At 43.1% G+C, this 24,864-nt stretch overlaps 1 protein-coding gene across 1 annotated transcript in view; it reads left to right on the plus strand.

Annotated features, from left to right (window-relative positions):
- Positions 1–24,864, plus strand: part of DCC (DCC netrin 1 receptor) — a 550,939-nt gene that overhangs the window by 136,816 nt on the left and 389,259 nt on the right. Inside the window, exon 4 of the mRNA XM_062018865.1 lies at positions 8,671–9,043. Coding sequence (XP_061874849.1) covers positions 8,671–9,043 — 373 coding nt within the window. The remainder of the gene's footprint in view (positions 1–8,670; positions 9,044–24,864) is intronic.

Here is a 24,864-nt window from a genome sequence, read left to right on the forward strand (position 1 = left end):
CATTTAAAGATAAGGGAAAACTCTCACTGTGAGGTGAGGGAGCCCTGGCCCAGGCTGCCCAGGGAGGGTGTGGAGGCTCCATCCTTGGAGGGCTCCAAAACTCATTTTGAAGTGTTCCTGACTGACCTGATCTAGGTGGGACCTGCTTTGGCACGGGGTTGGACTGGATGAGCTCTAAATCATGGAATCATAGAATGGTAGGGTTGGAAGAGACCTTTAGAGATCATCCAGTCCAACCCCTGTGCCAAAGACGGTCCCACCTAGATCAGGTCACACAGTAACGTGTCCAGGCAAGTCTGGAAGCCCTCCAAGGAAGGAGCCTCCACACCCTCCCTGGGCAGCCTGGGCCAGGGCTCCCTCACTCAAACACTGAAACAGTTATTTCTTATGTGTAAGTGAAACTTTTTTGTATTCCAGAGTCTTTCCATCACCCCTTGTCCTGTTGCTAGATACAACAGGGAAAAAAAAGTGCTGCCCCAACCTCCTGACACCCACCATTTTTATACTTATTAATGAGAGCTTTATGAGCTTCATTGGGTGAAGTAAGCAAACTGTGGATGAATTTGCCCAAAGCAGATGAACAGCAGCCTCCTGACACAAGACTTGATCTCCTTCATTTCTTCCCCAGCCCTTGTGCTCCTTTCTTCTGCCTTGTGTTTTATGGTTCAGTTATAAGGAATCTGATCTGAGAGTGTTTTTCTACTGGGGGGTAGGTAGGTCAAGCTGGCTCTTGTCTTTTCCCCTTTGCTGGAGTTAAGGCAAGGGAAGGCCCACGAACATATGGCTGGGGCTGAAGGAAGAGAAGGAGTGCCTCTGTCTGCTCTGCGGTCAGAGCTTAGCTTGAGACAGCCCTCTTATCACTCTCCAAATTAGGGGTCCTATCCCAAATATCTTTGAGAAGAACCAAACAGGTCCAATCCATAACCACTTAGAGGTGTCAGTATTTGGAGGGGTAGTGGAAAGGAGCGTCTGCATATGTGTGCTCTCATCTTGCTTATCCCACCAGAGTCTGTTCAACATCTGCAGTCTGACAAAATCTGAGCACCAAGTGCTCACAGTGATGGGACAGACATGTGATGTTGCATGAGCTTTCTCTTTCATTCTTTGGCAAGTAGAACTAGGCATGAAACTGGGCTGGTTTGGTTTGATGAAGGTGTTCACTGATGTTTTTAACATGACTGATTTTACACTGGAGGAGTGGCTTGAATGTGGGACACAGATGATGTTGGATCTGCTCGGTGGTCTTAGAGTTGTCCCTGATAAAGCCCCTTTTGTAGATGTTGCTCATGAGTTGTACCCAGCTGAAGTTCTTTGTGACTGATGTTTTGAGCACTCTGGGTATCAGCAATGGGGTACTGTGCTGTGGAAGCACTACTCTTAGTGATAAATCACCTAATCATCTTCCTTGTATCAAACTAAAGCTTCAAGCAAAAAACAGACAACCAGTCACGGCTGCTAACAACTCGGTGGCTGTGGAGGAGTTATGATGGAGTTGTTGCTACAAGCACTTTTACCACCATACAGTCCAAAATCCTGTGATAGCAGCACTTAAAAATTCAGCAGTTTGGAATATGATAAAGTCCACTTTTACATAAGAAGTTGAACAATGCTTCTGTGTACCACGTTCTTCTGTGTTGCATTGTACATTTCTTGGAGCAGGAGTTTTTAACTCCACATCTGAACGTCAAGTGCAGGCATGAGGCTGGATTTTCAAATTTCATAGAGCTGGAATTAAATATTTAGCACCCTAGAAGGCACACCATAAGTCATAATAAACACATTAAAACAAGAGTTCTCCTTTTAATATATATTAAGCTTCATATTAGTGTGTCTTGTGCAAAGAGATAAAGCTGCATCAAGTTTTGCTGTGCATTCTATATTATCTGAGCATGTAAATTAATGCTTATTAGCATGGCCATTAAGACAGTTTATGCAGGCTCTGTAGATGAAGGGGGAAGGGGGGGGGGGGGGAATCCTCTGAGAAAGTATATACTCTGAGTGTCCATAAATACACTTTGTCCTAATAGACTTAGTTGAGCTACAATGCTCTGATACCAAATATCAGTTAGGCCAGGGGTTATTTCTGTATTCACAGATTTCAAATGGTTTTTGTGCAAAAGTCTTGTTTCTTAATGTTTATTTGAAAAAGAACAGAGCTCCAGGGGTGGCCTAGTCAAATGCTTTTGCAACTGTGACATCTCTTCCCTCTCTATAATGGAAGCAACTGATGCAGAACATGAAGGGAAGGGGAAAAAAAACCCCCACCTTGCAAGATTACATTTCACAAAGCCAGAAGAGAAAGTAGAGGACTCAAGGCAAGGGATTGATTAAGCAGCACATCAGAGATGATCTTTCAAATGTTAATTTCTTCTGTGGCCTGGAGAATGATAACCTTGAAGTTACTCTGATGTTACCTGTCAGAGTGAGAAGCCCATTAGTTGTATTCCTGTATCACAAAGCAGGTCATCACACAGGGTAATGTCTTGGTTGCTAAAGCAGCAAGGGACCAAGGATGGAGTCTTTTAGCTTCAAGTTTTCTCCTTTATTTGGCTAAAGGACACATGGAGTATTGCCAAGGGCACTCTCCTTGACCTCAGAGCTTCAGATCTCCAAGTAGTGCTGCAGGCTTGTTTGATGACACAGATGTGCTTGGAATAGCTGACTCGGTAGCTTAGTGTAGGAGGTATTTAATCTTCACAGTGCTTCCATTTGAGTTTGTTGTTAAGCTATAGAGCTCATAAATCTGTACTCATAGTCCCTCAGCACACACTGTGTTTGGAGGGAAAAGGAAGCTCTAAGGGGTCCTGGACCCATCAGCTTCAGCAGCCTGAAATTTGCAGGACTGTTAATTTCCTTTGTTTTTGTCAAGGATGAGAGTGCTGGACCTCAAAACACAGCTGTGAGCATGCACTTAGTGAATGTATCTGCTGCAACAGCTAAAGCAGTTCTAACAACACTTCCCTTTCTTCTGACTTTAAAGCTCCTGAGAGGCAAAGAGCCTGGAAGCAAGTCCCAGGGAAGGTGGGTGTCCCGAGGCAGCTGCAAGCATGTTCTCACTGTGATGCAAGAAAGTATTGAACTGCTATGGGTGCACGTCAGTTTTTGCACAGTTCCATCAAACATCAAATCAGGACTCAGAGTGAATGTGAACAAGTGCCTTGTCCACAACTTGGTGACTGTTAATCACTGCTCTGAGGGACTGCAAGTAAGCGCAGATGAAAAATAAAGGGCATAAGCCAAAGTGCCTAATAGACACTCACTCTCATTGAGACCAGAGCTGGGAAATAGAAGACAAGGGTGCATTTTATAGCAAGTTTTACAAGAGCTGTTCTTCTCTTATTTCTCCTGCCTGACTGCCTTCCTTTTTTTTTGTCCCTCGCTGCCTTTCATGTCAGTCAAGCTATTGCAGTAGGGATTAAATTGGAGATTTAGCATCTCTGTTTTAAAAGGAATCCTTCCCCTGCTTATGAAAGCAGTGAAGTGGCTCACACTTGCAGCAGTTTCAAATACCAGACACTTACTGTAATACACAATAGCAAAGCAGCTGCCCAAGGACTGGGAGAGATATTAAAGAACTTTTTCATCATCTTCGTGTTTCCAGATGATAAAAGGCTGTGCAATAGGTAGCTGGAGAGACAGATGTATGTCTGGGCTCTTGCTTCTGCCTCCTTGCTTGCAGCTGCTGGGGTTCTCTCTGGATTTACACCACACAGGGATGGAAGTATTCAGAGCCTGAGAGTGTGCTCCTGCTTTTGGAAAGAGGAGGCTCACTGGTCCGAGTGCATCAGAAGGAAAGACCAGCATAAGCTCGAGCTTTGCTTCCTTTTGGTCTTGTTCTTGGCATGAGATGACTTTAGGCAGTAGGGACTTGAAGAATTTATAGGAGCAATGTAAATATGGACTGTTCTGTGCCACTTCCTCAGCTGACTTACCCTGAGGTAGCAGTACGTGGGTGCTCGAGTATAGACAGAAGTCTGACATGCTTACAAAGGAGAGATGCTATCTAGGAGAAAAGGGATCCAGGGGAACGCTTTTTAAGTCTGACTTAGACCTCAGAGTGGATGCACCATTATGAAAAGCTGCTGGTGAAATTGCACTGACTTGTATTTACTACAGTACCTTGGGAATTCTTTCACAGGCTCAGGGTGTTTGTTTCAGGGTGTGTATATGCACACACATAAGCATGCACTGCCCTTAGGGAATATATAGTAAACACAGGAATCTTCATGGTGAAATAGTTTTCCCTGAGAAGAGTCATCCCCAATAATAAGAAACTGTAATAAGCTGCTTTTTTTTTTTTGAGGCAAACAGTGTTGAAGTCATCTTCCAGAAATGGAGCTGTGTCTTATGGCCTCTTGTCCTCTGCAGCAGATGAGACTTCCATCAGCCTTGGTTGGAGCACGTTCAACGTGTGTTTCATAAACTGAATTAACAGAGTTTGGTTTCTTAGTGTGGGTCAAGCTTAAGACTTCTATTAGTTCAGTTTAGAATGCTTTGAATTGGAAGGGACCTTAAAACTGATCTTGTTCCAACCATGTGCCATAGGCAGAGAAACCTTCCACTCAGCTCAGGTTGATCCCAGCCTCACCCAACCTGCCCTGGGACATTGCCAGGGATGAGGCAGCCACAGCCTTTCTGGGAGGCCTGTGCCAGGGCCTCACCACCCTCACAGGGAACAACTTCTTATTTTTTTCTGCTTGAAATTAGGTAGGAAATTCTGTAGAAGTCAAGGGTGCAGTGAATGACACGTTATTGGGAAAGCTATCCAGGCTGGCCTGGCTTCAGGGGTAGTGTGGAAGCTGAGCTTTCTAAACTGAGCTGGTAGTTCAAATGTGTGAATAGGTACTAATAGGATTTTCACATACACTTCTACCTTTCTTTTTTCTTATATTCTACAAAAATGTGGCCATTACATTCTTATCTTTGCAAGTAATCTCTTCTGAAAACGTGTGGTCATTTTCTTCCATTTTTTAGGCGTCACCATTACTTTTATCTCCAGGAATAATATTTCCAGGAAGATTAGAATTTTCCTCACATTCAGAAAGCTTTCCAGGTTATTCAAGCTGTTAGGTTCCTTGTAGTGAAGCAATTTAGGTTAAATATGCCTTTTGCAAAGGATACGAATAGTTGAAATTGCAACTGAACTGCAAGGGTAATTGCATGAAAAGAAAGTTAATCTTTGTTTAACTTCTGTAACTTCTGCATTTATTGCACTGGAAGCTGTCATAACCACATTTCTCCTGCAGAAGTGGATTATTTACTTGTGATAACAGCCACATAAAGATCATTAACATGCTGCCATAAACAGCTGTGTTAAACTGTGGTATAAGCACTGGTGACATGAATAAAATGTCCAACAAGAAGCTGTGATTTACAGGCAGAGTGCAGTTGCCTTTGGGAGAAGGGAAAGGAACACATGTTTTAAAAATAACTATTCTTTCATGCATTGTAAATATACCTCTAATAGTACCCAATTTTTTATGGCCAATGTACAGCTTTTGGCCTAATTTTGATGTGTTTCTTCCAGGAGCAGAAATAAGAGCATTAAGACAGATGAAAAATGAATCAGGATTTGACTATTTTTCTTGATGTTATTGCACAATTTTATTCCAAGTTCTTACTCTGCTGCTGTTGTGCCTGAAATGTGCTGCAAGTAGAAGCTTCTGACTCTTGCTTTCTCTTTGGAAAAAGTTATTGATTTTTTTGAAGCTGGCAGCTTTGTTGTTTGTCAATCTGATATCTTCCCACTTCAGTTTGTGCACGTGAGGTATTAAATGCATGACAAAATTAATTTCTATAATGAGAATCTTTGAATCCCAGAGCACTGGGATCCCTTCCAACAATGGGGATTGGAAGGGCCCTGCAGAGCTAATCCAGCCCAAGGCCCTGCTTAAAAGCAGGTTCCCCTCTCTCAGGGGGCACAGGAACGTGTCCAGATGGGTCTTGGAAACCTCTAAGGAAGGAGCCTCCACACCCTCCCTGGGCAGCCTGGGCCAGGGCTCCCTCACCTCAGCACCAAAGGAGTTTTTCCTCCTGTTCCAATGACACTCCCATAGCTTGTGCTCATCACCCCGTGTCCTGTCACTGGCCGCTACGCAACAAAGACTCTTGATGCCCAATCTTTAGGTATTGATCAGCACTGGTGAGAGCCCATCTCAGCCTTTTCTTCTCCAGGCTAAACAGCCCCAGATCCCACAGCCTTTCTTCCTCAGGGAGATGCTCCAGTCCCCTGTTCATCTTGGTGGTCCTGCACTGGCCTCTCTGCAGCAGTTCTTTGTCTCTCTTGAGCTTGGGAGCCCAGAACTGGACACAGCACTCCAGATGAGGCCTCACCAGGGCAGAGCAGAACCTCCCTCGACCTGCTGCCCACACTCTTCTTGATGCCCCCAGCCTGCCATTGGCTTCTTGCCCACGAGGGCACGTTGCTGCTCATGTTCAGTTTATTATCAGCCAGCACTGCCAGGTCTGTCTCTGCAGAGCTACTCTCCAGCAGGTCACCCCCAGCCTGGCCTGGGGCAGGGGGTTGTTCCTCCCCAGCTGCAGGACTCTGCCCTTTTCCTTGTTGAACCTCAGCAGGTTCCTCTGTGCCCAACTCTCAGCCTGCCCAGCTCTCACTGAATGGCAGCACAGCCTCTGGTGCATCAGCCAGTGCTCCCAGTTTGGTGCCAGCAGGGAACTTGCTGAGGGTCCCTCTGTGCCCTCACCAAGGTGGTTGATGAAGATGTTGAACAAGACTGGCCCCAGAACCCATCCCTTTGGAACCCCACTGGCCACAGGTCTACAACCTGTTTTGGTTCTGTTATCACTGCTCTGTGAGCTCATCTCCCATAACATCCTCATAGGAAAGCTCAAGAAGTGTGTGGATTGGATGAGTGGATGATGAGGTGGATTGAAAACTGACTGAATGACAAAGGCTTTGCTGCAGTCAAGATAGATGGCATCCACTGCTCTCCCCTCATCTAGCCAGCTAGTTTTACTCCACAGAAGGCATCAGGATGGTCAAGCAGGATTTCTCCTTGGTGAATCTGTGTTAAGTCCCGTGGTAACCATCTTTTCATTTGTGTGTTTTGAGATGGCATCCAGGATGAGCGGTTCCATCACCTTTCCAGGGATGGAGATGAGGCTGACTGGCTTGCAGTTTCCTGGGTCACCCTTCCTGCCCTTTTTCAAGACTGGTGTAGCATTTGTCTTCCTCCAGTCCTCAGCCACCTCTCCTGAAAATGCCAAGTGGCTGTTTCTGCATTGTTATACATGCATTTATAGAAAGCTTTGTTTTGAGGCATCAAATAGAAATAGTCAGTCTTTTTCCTGGGACTAAAACTTTTTTAGATCCTGTTTTTATCACACAAGGTTTAGTTTCCCTTTGTTCTAACGAGGCAAAAGGATTCATTTGATGATGGAGAAAACAAAGCTGTATTTACATTCATATGCAGTTGTTTCAAAACTCAGTTCCCCATGCCCTGGAGCACAGAACAGCAGTGCTGTCATGGGCATGGGGTTTGGTGGAGGCTGAGGAGCAGCCTGTCTGTCTGGGAGTCAAGTGGTCTGTGTCTAAACCTGGGAGCACCTCAGAGGTGCTGTCCCAGGAGAGGTTGGGATGGGCAAAACAGTGTTGTGACAAACTTTGCTTTTACTGCAGTATAGTGGAAAGTGATCTGATACTTTCTTACTCAAGTGTAGTCTGAGACTTAAGGATGTCTAATGGTTCAAGCTGTATGTGCTTTGCCCATTTATAAACTGTTAGAAAATGCTTGATGCAGTGGAGAAAAATGACCACTTTACGTTGTTTTGAACCGTGCCTTTTGGTGTGACTGCATCCCCACCTTCTCAAGCAAGTGCTTTGACTATTTTTCCACCTTTCAGCTGTGGTCTGAGAGAGTGTCTCTGCATTTACAGTCTGATTTATCTGCAAACTACACAAAGTTGATCAGTGTCCTGTTACTGAAGTGACACACGAGAATTTGACCTCTGCATTCTTGCAGCAAGTACAAATCTCAGCTCTTCAGTGCTGTGATAGGGATGGTGTGCAGCTTGCAGAGTTGGCACTGCCAGCACCTGCTCTAGCTCTCTTCTATCCAAAGGACACACTCTTGTGGCTTTTCTCTTACTGCCTACTGGAGAGCAGTGGCCAGCATAGCTGATAGTGAGGAGAACCTTGTTCTAGTGAGGTGGAAGAGGGTCCAACAACCTTAAGGTTTCAGCAGTGATTACAATAGATGGTCAGGTTGCACTCTCTCATGCTTTCCTTCAACTTGATTGCCGATGGCAATGGCACAATGCTACTTTTATGCTTGTCCCATTGGAATGCATCTCCCATGGCCAGAGTATGTCCTGTAAGCCAATAAATTCTCCAAATAAACCTCGAGGTGTGGTGGTTTTATGCTCATCTCCAGCTCAGCTACGTATAGTTGTACAGATTTATATCTTTGCATTATCTTTGTGTTTTGCATCTAAAATATGTATTAGTTTACAAGTGCTGGGCTTTTTTTTTTGTCATGGCAGGACGAAAACGGAAATTGTTTGGGGTTTTTTGGTGTCTTAATTTGCAGAGAAACACAGTTTCATTTCTTATGATATTTACCAGCCATATTTGTGGTGCCTCTGGGGCTTGCACAGTAGCTCCTTATATCGAGTTTCTGTACCTAATAAGGTGAGTTTCACCCTCCACAGGAAATGTATAGCCAATATCTACTCCTGATCTCTTATGGTCTTGCTGTTTCAGGTTTACAGGTGAAGACTTTTACGTCGTTGAGGTTCTTGACTGAGCCTTCGGATGCTGTCACCATGCGTGGAAGCAACGTGCTGCTGAACTGCGCAGCAGAATCAGATCAAGGAGCCCCGGTTATTAAATGGAAGAAAGATGCAGTCTTCTTAAACCTGGCAGTAGATGAAAGGAGGCAGCAACTGGCCAACGGGTCCCTGTTGATACAAAACATAGTCCACTCCAGGCACCACAAGCCAGATGAAGGTGTCTACCAGTGTGAAGCATCTCTAGAAGGCATTGGAGCTATCATCAGTCGGACAGCCAAGGTCATGGTGGCAGGTAGGGAGAAAGGTTCCTACTTTTTGGATTGCAGGGATTACTTTTTGTGAGAAACTCCTGTTTTTTCTTAACAAAAAATGGAAGCATATAAAAGCACTTCAAGTTCTGTGAGGCTTTTTTCTCCTCTCTCTTCAAAAGACATAAAGCTAGATATGACACTTCTGCAACAGTAATTTATTTCTGACAAGGTATTATTCTTGTTTAAATATGTCTAATCACCTCTTTGTTGCTGTGAGTTATTTGCTGCATATTTATTGTCTTCGAAACAGATGAAACCTCTGAAGTTGGAAACTAACTGCTTTTCTGAATAATTGAAGATCACAAAAAAAAAAATGCCAGACTTCTGTAGGGCATTGAATGTGCAGATTTTTATGAGTTTAGAAACTCTTTCATGGACAAGAATTCATTATGCATCTTACTGCAATTGGCAGCCTCTTTGTACTTCCTTTTAAAGCACTGGTGTAGGTATGCAGCAGAAGGTTGGGACATCACTTTTTTTCTGTTGTATCTAGCGTCAGGACAAGGGGTGATGGGATGAAGCTGGAACACAAACAGTTCCATTTAAACATTATGAAGAACTATTTCACTGTGAGAGTGAGGGATCCCTGGCCCACACTGCCCAGGGAGGGTTTGGAGACCTCCAGAGGAGGAGCCTCCAAACCCTCCTGGACACGTTCCTATGTGACCTGATCTAGGTGGGACCTGCTTTAGCAATGGGGTTGGACTGGATGATCTCTAAAAGTCCTTTCCAACCCCCACCATTCTGTGATTCTGTGAAAAGAAGTTTGTTACTATTGATCCCAGACACGTACAGGTTCTTAAATATCTCTGTTAAAGGGGTTTGAAGTTTTAAAGGAGCCTTTTGCCTCTTCATTGGTCTGTGGAAGAATGTAGCGAGTCCTCAGTCGTCTAATTATTGGGGAAAAGACTATTTGGAAGTCTGTCAAAAGCTACAATAGAACTCAAAATCGCTTTGAGATACCAACTAGAATGCACTAATCCAAACTCCAGTTTTCTTTATGAACATCAGTTAAGAATTTTGCTAGTTCTAAGGGGATGCTTTTTGGTTTTGCTCTTTGTATGGGTGTAACTCCTCCTGTATTGATGAGTGCTCTGACCTGTTAATGCCTTGGTTGCCTTTCCTCAGTAAGGGCTGGGCAGTATCTGAAGGTGCCAGCTTGGTAACCTTGGGAAAAATGGATGAAGTACTCCTTTATGCTGGGTAGAAGACTGACACTTATGGCTTTTAGTGCGCAGGTGAGATATGAGTTTGCTCAGGTGCATTGGTTACATGAAAGAGCAGCTTGTATTGACATTAAGGAAAGGTGAAATGGCAGGAGGTGTTGAAGCTTTCACTCTTCCATATCTGTGCTCACACAGCTTGTCAGTGGGGCATAGACTTTTCTCTAGGTCTCTGAGCATCCAGTCTACGCACTACCTACTCTTGCTGTGCTGCCACATGGATGTGAAATAAAACTGAGGTTCAATCCAATTCAGCCTAAGAGCTTTACAGCTTTTTGCCATCCTGTGTCTTCCTAAACTCTCAGCAGTTACACTGGGAGGGAATCCAGGCAGCTTTCTTCACAGCTAGTCTCTCCAGTGCTCCTTATGGAGTTGTTGCCTGTTCCAGTCTGAAGGTCCTTTAAACTAAATGTCACTTCCCTTCCTCCAAACTCTTCTACCAGTTAGAAAAGGCACATTTTCTCATGATATCCCATTAAAAGAGGTAAAAAGGCTTGGCTCTTTCCTTATCTCACCTCCTTCCTACCACTCTTTTATCAATATCTCTGGTCATTTAACCTCATATCCTCAGCAGTGTATGTACTGCTCGGCTGTATTCCTATGCAAAATGATGGAGATCCCTACAAATACAAACAGCTTGGTCATTCTGTTATCAAGTGATCTTTGGAGGGAGCTATGCTTTGCCAAGTAGGGCTTTCTGCCAGTTCAAGTCGTTATTTGGCCTTGATCTTGGTTGTTGGCAACAGCTAACTAGTAAAATCGAATTCTTCTCTTTAAGTGAACTCACATACATGAGTGTTCCCTGTTGTGATGTGCCCAGACCCTAGTTTCGAGCTTTTCACAGGATGAACTGTGCTTTGCACGGCAGACCCAGGTCTCATATACCTGCAGTGATGGTGGGAAGTCTGAGGTGTGGGGGCTTACCCTGTTCAAAACCAATTTGTCTGAAACTGGAAGAACTGACTAGGGTTTCTTGCTTGAAAAGACAGTGAAACAGACAAGAGGCAAGGTGCACATGATGGTAATGAGTTTAGCCATAAGTATTTTTCCTACAGGGGTGATCACACGGTGGACTGGATTGCCCAGGTATGCTATGGAGGCTTCATCTTGGAGATACTCAAGGTCCAGTTGGACACAAACCAACAGAACCTGCTGGTAGCTGCCCCTGCTCTTTGCGGCGCACTGGACTTGGGACCCTCACTGTAGAGTCCTTCTGACCTTGGTGATTGTGATCTCTGTTTTTTCTTCTGATGATGTGAAAATCACAGAACCACAGAATGGTGGGGTTGGAAGGGACCTTTAGAGATCATCCAGTCCAACCTCCCTGCAGAAGCAGCTCCCACCTAGATCAGGTTGCATAGGAACATGTCCAGGTGGCTCTTGAAGCCCTCCAAGTAAGGCTCCCCTCTGGGCAGCCTGTACCATAAGGCATATGGCATTTAGAATTGGCCACAAGTTCTTCAAGCAGAAGTGGTGTTTTGCTCTCTGAAGGACACGTATTCCTGACTGAGCAGAATTTTTGTGGTGGTTTTTTTTTAGGAAGTCACTGTGTAATGCTGGCAGAACATCATTGACTTAAGGCACTGGCAGATGGAAACATGGCAGAGCAAGGGAGAGAGGGCAACACGAGTAATGAAGGTCTTGCAGTCCAGTATGTTGTGTTAATCATTGCTTGGCAAAGCGAGTAAACTCTCTATGCTCAGAAAAGCCTCACGTCACGTAGATGAGGATGGGGATGGGATGGAGCCACATTTAACATTATAACACTTGAAAAGCAAATCTTTCTGATCTGTTGCACGATGTACAGACTTTTTTCTGGGCAGCCTGATGCTCTCATCCAAAGGAGATGGTGGTGGGATGTGTGATTGGCTGTCCTGATGAATGGATGATCGTGTTCATGTCAACAGGACGTATCCTCATTTCACTCAGTCTCCCGTTTCTGTGCAAGATTTCATTCTTGCAAGATTCTAAAGGAAGAATCATGAGCTTTAATATTTTGGGCAGGTTTGTTTTGGTGTTTTACTCATTCTCTGAATTACAATCTAATCTCCAGTTGTGTCACTTTTAAACTACGGGCCCGTTCACAGCATTTTAAGTACCTACTGTGCTGTTTGGCAACCCAGAATACATCAACATTTATGTCTGGAGGCTAAAATTGCCAAACCACTGGTATGCATAAGGGGCATATATCTTTCTCACAGTAAAGACTCTGAGTGTGATTTCACCATGCTTTTTAAAGCATTAACAGTCAATAAAGCAGTCACTGCTAAAAGGTAACAGTCAACTCCACGTGGAACAGGCTGCTCAGGGGTACTGAAAGTATATTGCCCTCTTAAAATCCTTCCCCTTATACTTTCATGGTTTAAAGTGCTTTCAATAAAGGAAATGTAGCAAATGAAAACTGTTTTTAATCAGTCAAGAATTTTATGCATGAAGCCTGCCATGTAGGGGGAAATACACCGTTTATAAGAACTTCTCAAGGGTCCTTACAGCCCCGACATGCTCCAGCTGTAAAAAGTGTTCCAGGATGAAACGGAAATGAGAGCACTGGAGAGAAACTAAGAGCTCCTTCCTTCTCCAGCATCTTATTAGGACTTCCAATTTTACAGACTACTGATTATTGGTTTTTCTAGTAATTGGTAGGATTTCAGATAGAAACCACCCTACCTTGTCTTATGTCTCTATTTATAGACTACAGGATCAGTCTTTCAAAGGTTCTGGCTTTGCTGTTGAACTGAAACATCAGCCCTTCAGAGGCTGGGAAAAAGTGGAGTCTAAGGTTGCATTACAGGGAAATCCCTTTGCTTCAGTACCCAGCCTCTTTGTGAAGGCCACCTTGTGATGAGGCAGGAATTTAGGGGTATGTGTGTGGCCATAATGATTTATAACTAAAAAATTATTTATGCTGGAAATTACAACTTTTCTTGTAAAAACCTAAAGCCAAACAGAGCATAAGTTACGTAACAGCTACAGATCTATTTAGACCAATGCCCTGGCTCTGATAATCACCAAAAGAGGTTTAGAGACTCCTGTAGTGTGTATCAACATGGTTCACCTGAGTACTTTTACCCAGCTGATCTAGGTGGCACCTGCTTTGGCAGGGGGATTGGACTGGATGATCTCTAAAGGTCCCTTCCAACCCCTACCAATCTGTGATTCTATGATTGTCAATGTGGGGCATGTGTCAGTAAAATGAGTCACGAGTATAACATATGTAGCCATTTTAATTCGGTTCCTTAAAGAAATTGGTCTTCCTTAGCTCATATGACCTTACTGCACTCAATTCCTTGCGTTTAGGTAGAACCATAAAACCATAGAATGGTAGGGGTTGGAAGGGACCTTTAGAGATCATTTAGTCCAACCCCCTGCAGAAGCAGGTCCCACCTGGATCGGTTTGCACAGAAATTAGGTATATTAGGATTAGGTATATTGCTACTGATTTTCCTGGCTGAAATCAGACGTTGTTTTGGTGGATGGAGGGAAAAAATAAATAACCCACAGCAACTACCCACCTAGAAGAACAGTTCAGACACTGCTTTGACAAATAAGTGGAAAATATTTCCTACCTGATGAAGCCAGTGGAATAGTGCAGCTGGCCAGTGTTGCCCTTTGAGCTCCTGAAACACTTAATTTTGTGAATGAGTTTTAATGCAGCGTTATGGCAGGTGTCTCATGGTTGCACCTAGACTTCCTTTTTATGGAAGGAACTTTCTGGTGGTTCTGGAGGCTAATATCCAGGGGAAAAAAGACAGAGGACTTTCCAAATCGTTGCTGCAACTGTGTTTATTCTGGGACTAAAAACTGTGTTGAACAAGTACCATGGAATAAACAAAAAAAAACTTGTCATGTTTCTCCTTCAGCTGAAAGTAGGCCCATATGCTCCCAACAAACTGTCAGCCAAGCAGCAGCTTATTTCTTCAAGAGCTTCAAGGGATTTAACAGCATTTTTAAATGATGTTTGACACCACCGTTGTGTTCCTCAGCTCTGAACGTGAGACTGCCGCTCGTGCCACGGTGTTTTGTCAGGTTGCTTCATCAGTATTAGAACAACCAAAAAAATCCAGAGATTTCCTTATAATTGTACTGATAAGGATCAAAACTTTGGCATGTGTTTGTCTAGACAGAGCACCTGCAGATTCCACAACCACAAGGTAACTGGAGTTAAATTATAGCCCCGTATTTATTGTGATTGCACCGTGTGTTGCATTGCTGTTTCTGTAACAACACGAGTTTCTGGGACAGCTGTTGAGTCTGAGGTTAAGATCTTGCAGATTTGAAGAAATTTTAATCCTCATTTAGGAAAGTGATGAAGCTGTAAGGCTGAAGTATTTTTAGAACATCATAAATCCACCAGTAGCTCTAAAAGATCTATTTAAGTGCACGTGGAGTGCACAGAAATGACATAGGCAAGAGTATTTAATATCATAGTACCAGTATTTTCAGATTTCAGCGAACTTAAGGATGAAAATAAGTCATTTGCAGTGACACAAGGACGTATTGCTTTTAAGAAACTAAGGGATAAACATGGGAAAGCTGCCATACCGAAATTACAGGAAACACACAGGATAAACAAGACGTTGTCTGAAGTGTTGTGTGTTTCTCATTGCCTGGATCCATCACACTCACTTGCTCTTTTTATGAAGGAAGAAAATTGCTTTTGGGAATTAATCATTTAGGAGGTATAATTGGATTTATAACAACCAAAATTAGCCAGTACTCACTTAATGCTTTTTATTCCTACCTTTTCTTTGATTCCCAGTCACAGGAGATTTTAGGCTATTAAATGCAAATTCATAAACTATAATAGAAGCAGCAAATAAACTAAAACAAACTCCACTTTCCTCCCAAAACTCATTTTGGAGCTCCAAAAATCAATTTTCCTGATAAATGGCAAAATAGACTTAAAAACCAAACCCAAACCCCAAGACATTATGTCTGGAAATCTGTGATTACAAGTATCAGCCTTTGAGAGTGACTTCAGCAAAACAGATGGGTGTTGATGAACTTTGAGCCAACAGGTTTTTCACTAGTGTGCATTTTATAGGCATACATATGGCACGGACAAGGTGTACAGGGGCAGGGGGCACAGCTCAGGACTCTGCCAGGAATCAGTTAAGTTCAGTGTTTAAAGACTAGCTAGCCAATTTGGATTATTTTCCCTCTATTTTTTTTTTCTCTGCCACATGCCATGATAATATATTCCTGTGGGACCGCTTTTTACATCACTTGATGACCTACAGTGCTTAATAGTTTTTTTGCTTAATGGAACGGACGATTCCCGAGCTCTTGCTTCGTGCTCTCGCTGCTTAATGTTCCTTTGTTGTACTTGTAAGATCCACACGCATCCCTGGTGCACAAACGTATACTCTGTCATGCCATTACAACTCATTAGCACGTTTGTACTTAAAGCCAGATCTGAAATCTGAAAGGAAATAGCAGGAAACAGGGTAAATATTTGACCCTTTGTGTGCTGCTCTGTTTTTGATCCCAAGTTTTCCTCGCTGTCTCGTGTGTAAGATGTACCTCCTTTCTCTGGTGTAAATGGGAGTGCAGGGAGAGAAGCATCCCAAAAATACCCAGACAAATTGCCTGGCATATCTAGTAAGGTAGTTATCCTTTTGATGTGACCAATGATTTTAAGTGCTGATTTTCATTGTTTTACATTGATTTGACTGTAGGAGATGAAAAGCTATGGGAAAGCTTTCTGTTCTCTTAAGACTGCTCTTGTGCAACGGGCTTTGAGTTATCATCCTTAATTCCTCTATGCATTTGTGCCAGCTTTAATCTTCTGGAAGTTAAGTGTAGATGCCTAGTATGCAGAGCTGCTGCAGGTCGCTCTGCTTTTCCCTAGTGAGCTGTGATGGGATCTCTCATTGCATTACATGAGCTGCAGGTGATGGTTTTACTTCCTTGGGAGTAACTTGATCATGGAAGAAGGCAAGATACTCCTGCCTGTATTGCTTCAACACTTAATTGACTGTTGAACATCAGAACACTTTGATCTAGAATATTCACTCCAGTGAAGAAGTCAGGAATAAGTGACTCACTTCTTTTGGCAACTGGCTTTGTCACAATCAGTTACCACTAGACGCCAAGTGATTCTGAAGAGAATTAGCAGCTTTACATGACATGCATCTACTGACTTCTAGTGCTAAGAGAAACATGTCAGGTAACTTCTGCCCCATCACTAAAACTTTTCAACTGGCAGAGGGGAAAAAAGAAACTGTGGAGTACTTGGAGCCAGTCATAAAAGCTTGTTGCATGAAGAGTATGATAAGAAGTGTGCCTAAATGGCTAGAAGTAGAGAAGGTTGAGCACCTCCCAAGTTGTTGTTTAGGTACAGCATAATCTAGATGCAGTACAGCTAGTCAGATATTTTGTTTAACTTTCACATTATATATGCTGCTTAAATAACAAAATGCTACTCATAACAAAAATAGTCCATTGGCTTAAACAGGTGTTTTGGTATAAATCATTGTGGTAAGTAAGGTCTCTTCAAGTGTGCTAAGAACCCAGTGACATAGAGGTCCCTTGGAGATGAGGGCAGAAAGATGGTTGTCTGCGACAGTCCTGGTGGTGTTCAATTGACACAAGGTTCATGCTTTCATTAATTTCTCTAGTCTAACTCCCTGTACATCCTTCCCTACTATTTGTTTGTTTTCCTGGGTATTTGCTTTGTTTTGATTTCCACACAAAGTCAACCTTTCTAACGCTGCACCTTTGAAACAGTGAGTGCAGGAGTAAGACCTGTCCGGAGATACACGTCTCTTACAGTATTCCTCCTTATGTTTAAGTACCTGAACATCAACACAATCATTAATTTTGATTTTACTTTTGTTGTTGGCTTTAAAATTCCTGTGGTGGCTTGGGAGCAGCAGGCTCCTGAGGACTGCTCCAGTCACACATCTCTTGACGTGCATCTATGCGCGTTGCTCTTGGGTACCCTTTTCTGTCAGGAGGAGGAATAATTAGCTTTGTGTTTAACAGAAAAATGAAAAGCTCTCTGTTCATCTGCATTAATGCTGCAAGTCCTCTGAGACCCCTGAGGCAGTGGGTGGAGGCATACCCCAGGCACTAACTCCTACTCTGTCACTCCAGCAGAGGTGTGTCTGGATTCATAACCATGGAGGCTGTGGCTTTGAGTCTTCTCCCATCTGAGGGCTAAGCAGAAACTCACTGCTGGGCAAAAGATGCTTTGAGCCAAACGTAACGTTTCACATCCTTGCTTTGCACTTTTAGCAGAGCAAAGGGTGTTCATCAAGCTTGAGTCAGTGCAAGTGAAACACCACATTTCGTCCTGTTTCTATGTCTCCAGTTGCTTGGTACCATCTTTTGTGGGGTAACCCATGTATCAGTATAGGGTGGGGAATGAACCTGCAGTTCATTGAGGCAGTAGTGTAGCACAAAGGGATCTGGGGGTGCTGGTGGGCAGCAGGATGAGCATGAGCCAGCAAAGTAGCCTTGTGGCCAAGAAGACCAATGGCATCCTGGGCTGGATGAGAAGGGCTGTGGGCAGCAGGTGGAGAGAGATTCTGCTCCCCCTCTCCTCTGCCCTCGTGAGACCACATCTGGAATATTGTGTCCAGTTCTGGGCCCCTCAGTTGCAGAAGGACAGGGAGCTGCTGGAGAGAGTTCAGTGCAGGGCCACAAAGATGATGGAGTGGAGCATCTGCCTTGTAATGAAAGGCTGAGGGAGCTGGGGCTCTGCAGCTTGGAGGAGCCTGAGGGATGACCTCATTCATATTTATAAATCCATAAAGGATGGATGTCAGGAGGCTGGAGTCAGGCTCTTCTCAGTGGTGGCCAATGATAGGACAAGGGGCAATGGGGACAAGCTGGAACAGAAGAGGTTCCAAAGGAACACAAGGCAGAACTTGTTCCCTGTTGAGGTGAGGGAGCACTGGCAGGGGCTGCCCAGATGGGCTGTGGAGGCTCCTTCTCTGGAGACACTCCAACCCAGCTGGATGAGTCCCTGTGTGCCCTGCTCTAGGTGGTGCTGCTCTGGCAGGGGGTTGCACTGGATGAGTTTTCAAAGTCCCTTCCAACCCTTAGGATTCTGTTGTTCGGTGATTTCCCCATGAGCCATTGCTGCTGGGCCGTCACATAGCCAGGGATTAGAGCTAGGCTGGGCAGTTGACCAAGGAGGTAGTTGGACATCTACAGTGCTGTCGTTTCTGCAGGTATAAACTGTACCTGCGTGTATTTTGCCTACTCACATGCTGCAGCCCCTCCTTAATGCCCTCCTTTGCAGTAAGACCTATGACTGCTGAAGCAAGCACTCTGAAACAATGCTCATTCTGTTGTGTGGCATTGTCTCATCACTTCACCTTGTTCTCTTGCACACCATCTGTGTCTCTTACCTTTTGCAACTGAAGGAGGAGATATCTTTAGAGAGGTGCAAATATTTTTATTCTGTATTGTGGGTGGTCACTGCCAAGACTGAGGCTGTTGTTCTGTACCCATTGTGCTTTGCGTGCCTCCATGGTAGGGTGTGAATGTGCTTCTGTTCCTGCTGGTTGCTCTTCTGCAAGCTTCTGCACTACAGGCATTAAAGCCTTGATGGCAGCAGCTCTGTGAAGGGGTCTGCATGCCTTTTTGCAATACCATGTTTTCACGTCTTTAAGTGGCAGGATTGCTGGTGACACCTCAATAGCTGGTATAAAATAGGACCTTTAACTCTTTTAAATGGCCATCAGTGAGCATTTAGTTTGATCATAAAAATGGAAGCTTGAAAGTCAGCAGCTAAATTATGAAATCTGCGTCCACACGCTGGTGCTTTCATAATTTCCAATTCAATGAGTTTATCAAACTGTGGGAGAGCAACAATGCACAGTCTAAGGTGAAAAAAAAGAAGCATTTGAGAACTGCATTACTGTACAACACCTCCTTTATTTGGATGCCAAGTGACAAGAGAAATGCTCTTTTCTGCATTGTATTCCTTTCCAGTGTTGGGCTGCTGAGAAATGCTCAGTGGGAACTGCAGCTCCCCCTCTTTTCTCCTTCCTGCTGCACAGAAGCAAGGCTTCAATTAGCAAATTTCATTTAGGAAAAAGGTTTTGCTTTTGTTTTTAGTGTCTGGCAGAGATTTACTTACATTGAACCTGAGGAGATTGGATTGAAAAGGAGCAGCCTTGGTTAGTGAGGGCATGCAGCCTCAGTGAATTAAAATAATGGGGTGTAATAGATCACAGGCTCTGGAGATTGCCTTCAGCCTGTACATCATCTGGCCAGTTTGCCTTCCAGGAGAAGATTGTTCCCACACCATCTTTGCTGATCATCCCTCTGCTCTGGTTTTACAACACCTGAGTGATAAGACTCCTACAGCCTCCCTTGGGACTATGTCCTACTGTCTAATGGATCTGTCAGGGTGGGGTTTTTATTTCCTTGGTGCTACCACTTTGTCCTTTAGCCTTTAACCTTACACCAAACTAACTTTTTTGGGTTTTCTTCCTGATATAAGAATACCTTTCAAGCTACCTGTGTCCTTGGTGCTACTGTAACAGAACAGATGATAACCAACGTAGTAATTTTAGTGTGGAAAAAGCTTTTGTTACCTTCCCAGGTCCTGTTGCTTGTCTGAGACCTGCTGAAAACCTTGATATCCTTAGCTGCAGTCTTTCATGTCTCCTTTTCTCCTCCCTCAGTCCATCTCCCAGTGGCTGTTGTTTGTGTGAAGAGAGAACAACCGGCTTTTAGTTCTCGGCACTGTGAGCTTCAAGCTCGCTCTTTTGGAGATAGTTTCCATTTAGGAGGGGTTCTTCTCCCTTTCCCGTGCTGCTGTTGGGTTTGAGCAGCGCAGCGGTGCTCAAACTTGCTGCCTTGTTAAAGCCTCTGGCCTTTCTTGCCTCCAGTTATATAATCCATGTTTTCAAGGGCTCTGGCCCTGCTAGAGTTTTAAGCAAAAAAGGATTTTTTTTTACATTAAAAGTTGAGGTTTAAAATTTATCCTCTTTATGTCCTTTTTCTTTTGTTCTCTGGAAGTAGCAATGCTCATGGCTGTGTTTGCAGGTGTCAAAGTCCTCCTATTTTTCCAATGAGCCTTTCTTTGTGTGATATACCAGTGCTTCAGATGTATTTGTCAGCCTATCGCTACAGAATGTTTTGCAGAAACAGAAATAAAGGTATCAAATAAATAAGGGGAAAATAAAGAATAGACTGAAAAACAACCTGAAATGACAACCAATTTCTGTTTAGATGCTGGCATTTATATCTGCTGCCCCAAAATTCTTGTTAAACTGCTGTCTGACCATGGAAACAATTAAAGCCCCAAATTACTGTAGCTTTGATTTCTGCCTTTGCTTGGTGTCTGCTTGCTCCATTCTGTTCCTGTCTGTTCAGGCCTGACAGCATGCAGGAGCTGAGTGCCTCTTTTGTTTCTTAGCTCTTTGGGAAAAGATTCATCCATCTTTCTTCCCTTGATACCTCCTGCAGAGCAGGTAATCCTAGCATACTGTGTCCATGCAGGCAAGATCAGGCCCTCAGTGGGAGAAGTGATGGGCACCAAAAGCTAGAGGAGCTGCCCGTGCCCTTCCATACAGTGCTGTGTATTAGAGTACTCGAGATGACAGTGGAGCAATCATCAAGCTTACCCAGCCTGGTTTTGTTTTGGTACACTGAGATTTTCTAATGTCCAACCTGCATCTTCTGTACTACTAGGGAATCTGATCCCATCCTTCTGTTTTGAATCAAGAACAACAGAGGCATCATTCATTTATAACATGTTAAAGATCCATTGGACCTCTTTCTCAGAGGTTCATCTTTACTATTCCTGAGTTAAAGAGACCTGATTAAACTGACACATGCATCATCTTCCCAAATATCTACCAGGTTTTGTTGCTTCGTTGGATTTACAGAGTATTTTCCAACATTGTCTTATGGCTTAAGGTAGCAGGAAAGAGAGGAAGGATATCTGTACATGCTGTTAAGAACACATGTTACAGGGATGCTAAAATCCAGACCTCTTGCATGGATAGCTAATATGGAATCAAGGCTTTTTTTTTTTCTGGGGGAAGCCTAGAGTGTAAAACCAGTAAGAAGAGATAATTTTATATCTTATCTGTTAAGATTATAGAAGAACAAAGGACTATTTATTTGGGAAATCCTTGGCTGCATTTGCTGAAATGTGTCATTTTCTTAACCAGGAGCAGTTCAGTGTCATTTGATCTTTGCATTTCAAACTTGGTGACACGTACTTTGGGGTAGTTGGATATAATACCTGGAGTTCACAGTGAACCCAGGCTTAAATTGCTTACCCTGAACATTACCAACCTGGCTCTTGTAATAGCATTTATAATGATGAATTGATTCCTAAATATCATTTACAGTGAATGCAGAGAATTAAGTGCCAAAGAGTGAGTTTCATAGGAACTGGTGTGCTCAATGCCAGCGTTTGCTGAGGAGGAATGTGTCTGCAGCTTCATTTCCTTCCTTTACCAGGCTCCAGAGCTGGAAACCACCTCTGTACTTAAAACAGCACACACTTAGGCGTAGGTGGGATGATTGTTTTTGTTACAGCACCTTTAGAGGAAGTAACAGCCATGTTTGCTTTCCTGAAGTTCTTGCAAATGAAGTGGCAGATTTGAGTTTCAGACCCATTTTGGTGGAGAACTCTGAATCTCTTGCACATATTCTCCAGGGCTATTTCTAGTAAGGGGCCTGTGGATCTGCAACGTGGTCCACTCAAAAGTGCCAGCTTGAAAATTGAGCCCATTTCTACCTGTTTTTAATTAAAGTGGCTGTAGAGCATGTTGGAGTCTGTCAGATGTTTCCTTGACTGTGTGGGAAACTGGGTGGTTCTGTGAGTTCTGATTATCTCAAGGATGATAAAGTCGAGATCTGGGTCAGCTGGAGCAGAAAAGCTTTGGGATGTACTTGGCAGTATCATTTTAGACACTGAAGTACATTTTCTAGTGACAACTTAGTCATCTATACCACTTCATTTGCTTAAGTGGGTCGTGCAGAGTGTTTTTGGCTTGCTCTCTTTCTAGTTTAGCTGACCAAGTTCTGAGTAAGCGTATTCTTTAGATGTCTAAGTGCTATTTTGCCTGCGGTATTCTTCTGATCCCTGTTTTGGATGAGTGTGCAATGCATTTGAGGATGAATACAAATGCAGCAGATTTTAAAATGTGTCTCCAATGTGATTTATTTTTCTTTATGCTGACATCTGTACTGGTAAAACTGCAGCAATTGTCCATGAAAAAGTGAACACGAAACATTGAACAAACGCGATCAGATGGAGGTGGGTGGGAAGGAATTAAAACTCACAGGGCTTTCTGGGTAGCTGGTGCTTTGTATCTTTATTTTTCAGTAGATCTTCCCCTATTTCTTGATTTTTGTCCCTAATAAAAGTAATGAAGATGTAGTCACCTTCAGGGATCTCTTTAGGCTAATTCAATCTTCTGACTTGAAACAATCTTGTGACCACCTTGTATGCTCTCTTGTTTCCAATTTAACCTTTCTAATGGTTCCTTGACCTTTCTTACTCAAAATCTATACACGTTTCTGAAGTGATGTTTAATAAGATGAGAGAAGCTGTTTACAACCCTCTCATTTGTCCTTGATGACCTCTGTTGGGCAAATGAGAAATAGGTCAGTTGTGATGCCATGGTGTCACTACAGGGGAGGGAGATTTAAATTAGCTGGGTCAATCTCCAGGTGCCATAAAGCACACAGTCCAACCAATTCAATTAAAAGGGGTCACCCTATTTTGTACCCGTGTCTGACCAAGAGAAAGAGTTGATGTATGCACTACTTTGGGATTTGATTGACGTGCAGCAGTACAGAAATGTGGTTTTCGAAATTTCTCTGCGTGCCGTGATTGATGTAGGATGATTATGGGTTTACAAGCTAAAATGTATAATTCTTAAGCCTTCTTATTCCATATTTACCAGCAGATGATACAATCCAGCACTGACAGGGGATTGAAGGGATGACATATAGGTCCCTTCCATCTCTAATCTCGGATTCTGTGCAAACCTTTAGAATGTAAATTGAAAGCATGTTTTATATTCGTAAATGCAAAAATACTCTTGAAAAGCTTTCACTTTGGAAAGATTATAATGATTAGCATTTATTATGCTGTTGTTTTCATGCAAAAAAGAAAAATCCTGCCCAGATTTTACTCAAATTGAACTTTTGTGCCTTGCATAATAGCCCTGCTTTAATTTGAATAAGATTCAGAATAAAGTGGCCAGATAGGAAGTTAAAGACTATAGAAAGGGGGGAAAAAAAATCCTAATTTAAGCTGCTAAATGCATGTGCTTTAGTACACAGACAAAAATGAGGATGTTTACAAGTAAGTGGTATCACAAAGGGCTCACCAAAAAGTCTGTGGAAGAAAAAGCAATTTAATGGTGAGGAAGATGTTAAGTTCCTTAATTTTCTCTGCAGTAATAAAATCTGGTAGAACGAGGTGAGTGATTGCATTCATTTTATTACAGTGGTTCCCACTAGTGTAGCTGTAGCTAAGAGTCTGTCAGCATTTCCATTATAAACCCTCTTTCTATGGCTTTATCGTTCACTCCTGAAAGCTCACCTGAGTTGGTGTCCTGCATCCAAGATTTTAAGCCAAAGATGAGTATTTCACACATTTGGAAAAGAATATGTTTGGCTAGTTCTAAATCAACTGGGGGTTTTACAGTGGACATTGCCTCTCTTCTTCAGTGCTGTGCTTGTGGTCTTGCATAAGACTTTGAAGACATCACTTATGAGTCATTTTTTTTGTTGTTAGTGACTGCAGTAGTTACTAGTCAGATCTTATAGAAGAAAAATCAAGGGAGAGAATCATGCCTCAGGTTGTAGGGTAAGTAATGAAATCAAAAGTTCAGCAAGGATATTTCTGTTTCCAGCCTGGTTTGTGGGGTTTTTTCACTTTATTTCCCTCTTTAGCTCATTGAAAGCCCACTCAGATACATTTATACTTTACCTATTGAGGTGTGTGAAGGGAATGATTCCAGCTTCAGGGCTGGGCAATGAGTCATTGAGATTTAAAAGCTGCTCTGATGCTCTGCTCAAGCAGGGAGAATTTGTTTTAAGTGCAAAGATTTAAGAGGCTTCTGCCCAAAACCCTTCAGTAGCTTGTGGTAAAGAGTTGTGACTCGGAAGGCCATGTGAGGTGACATTGAGTCCCTGGAGGGTAAGATCTGTCATGTATTTGAAGGTATTAAGGATATGGACTTGTTGGGTAGAGAAGAGTAATGACAACTTCCAATCTTTCACCAGCCACAGCTATTTGACACATTTGATCTGGATTTCTGAACAGAATTGTGGAAGAGAAAAATAGTATTTTAGCTGGTTTTTGGAGGTGGAATAGGGACATAAGTTACTTTCTTAGGTCTTTCTTTTGCCTAGCTTTGTCCAGCTATATACATATACAGCATGCATATGCAGAGCCCTTTAAGAAATGGAAGGTGCATGCCTTGTTGCATTTTCAGATGTTTCCTTATGTTTAAATGGAACTTTTTATGTTTCAGCTTCATCCCATCACCCCTTGTCCTGTTGCTACATACCATAAAAAAAGTGCTGCCCCAACCTCCTGACACCCACCATTGAGATACTTGTCAATATCAATGAGATCCCCC

Source organism: Colius striatus, chromosome Z (assembly GCF_028858725.1).
Source record: "Colius striatus isolate bColStr4 chromosome Z, bColStr4.1.hap1, whole genome shotgun sequence".
NCBI classification, from domain to species: Eukaryota; Metazoa; Chordata; class Aves; order Coliiformes; family Coliidae; genus Colius; species Colius striatus.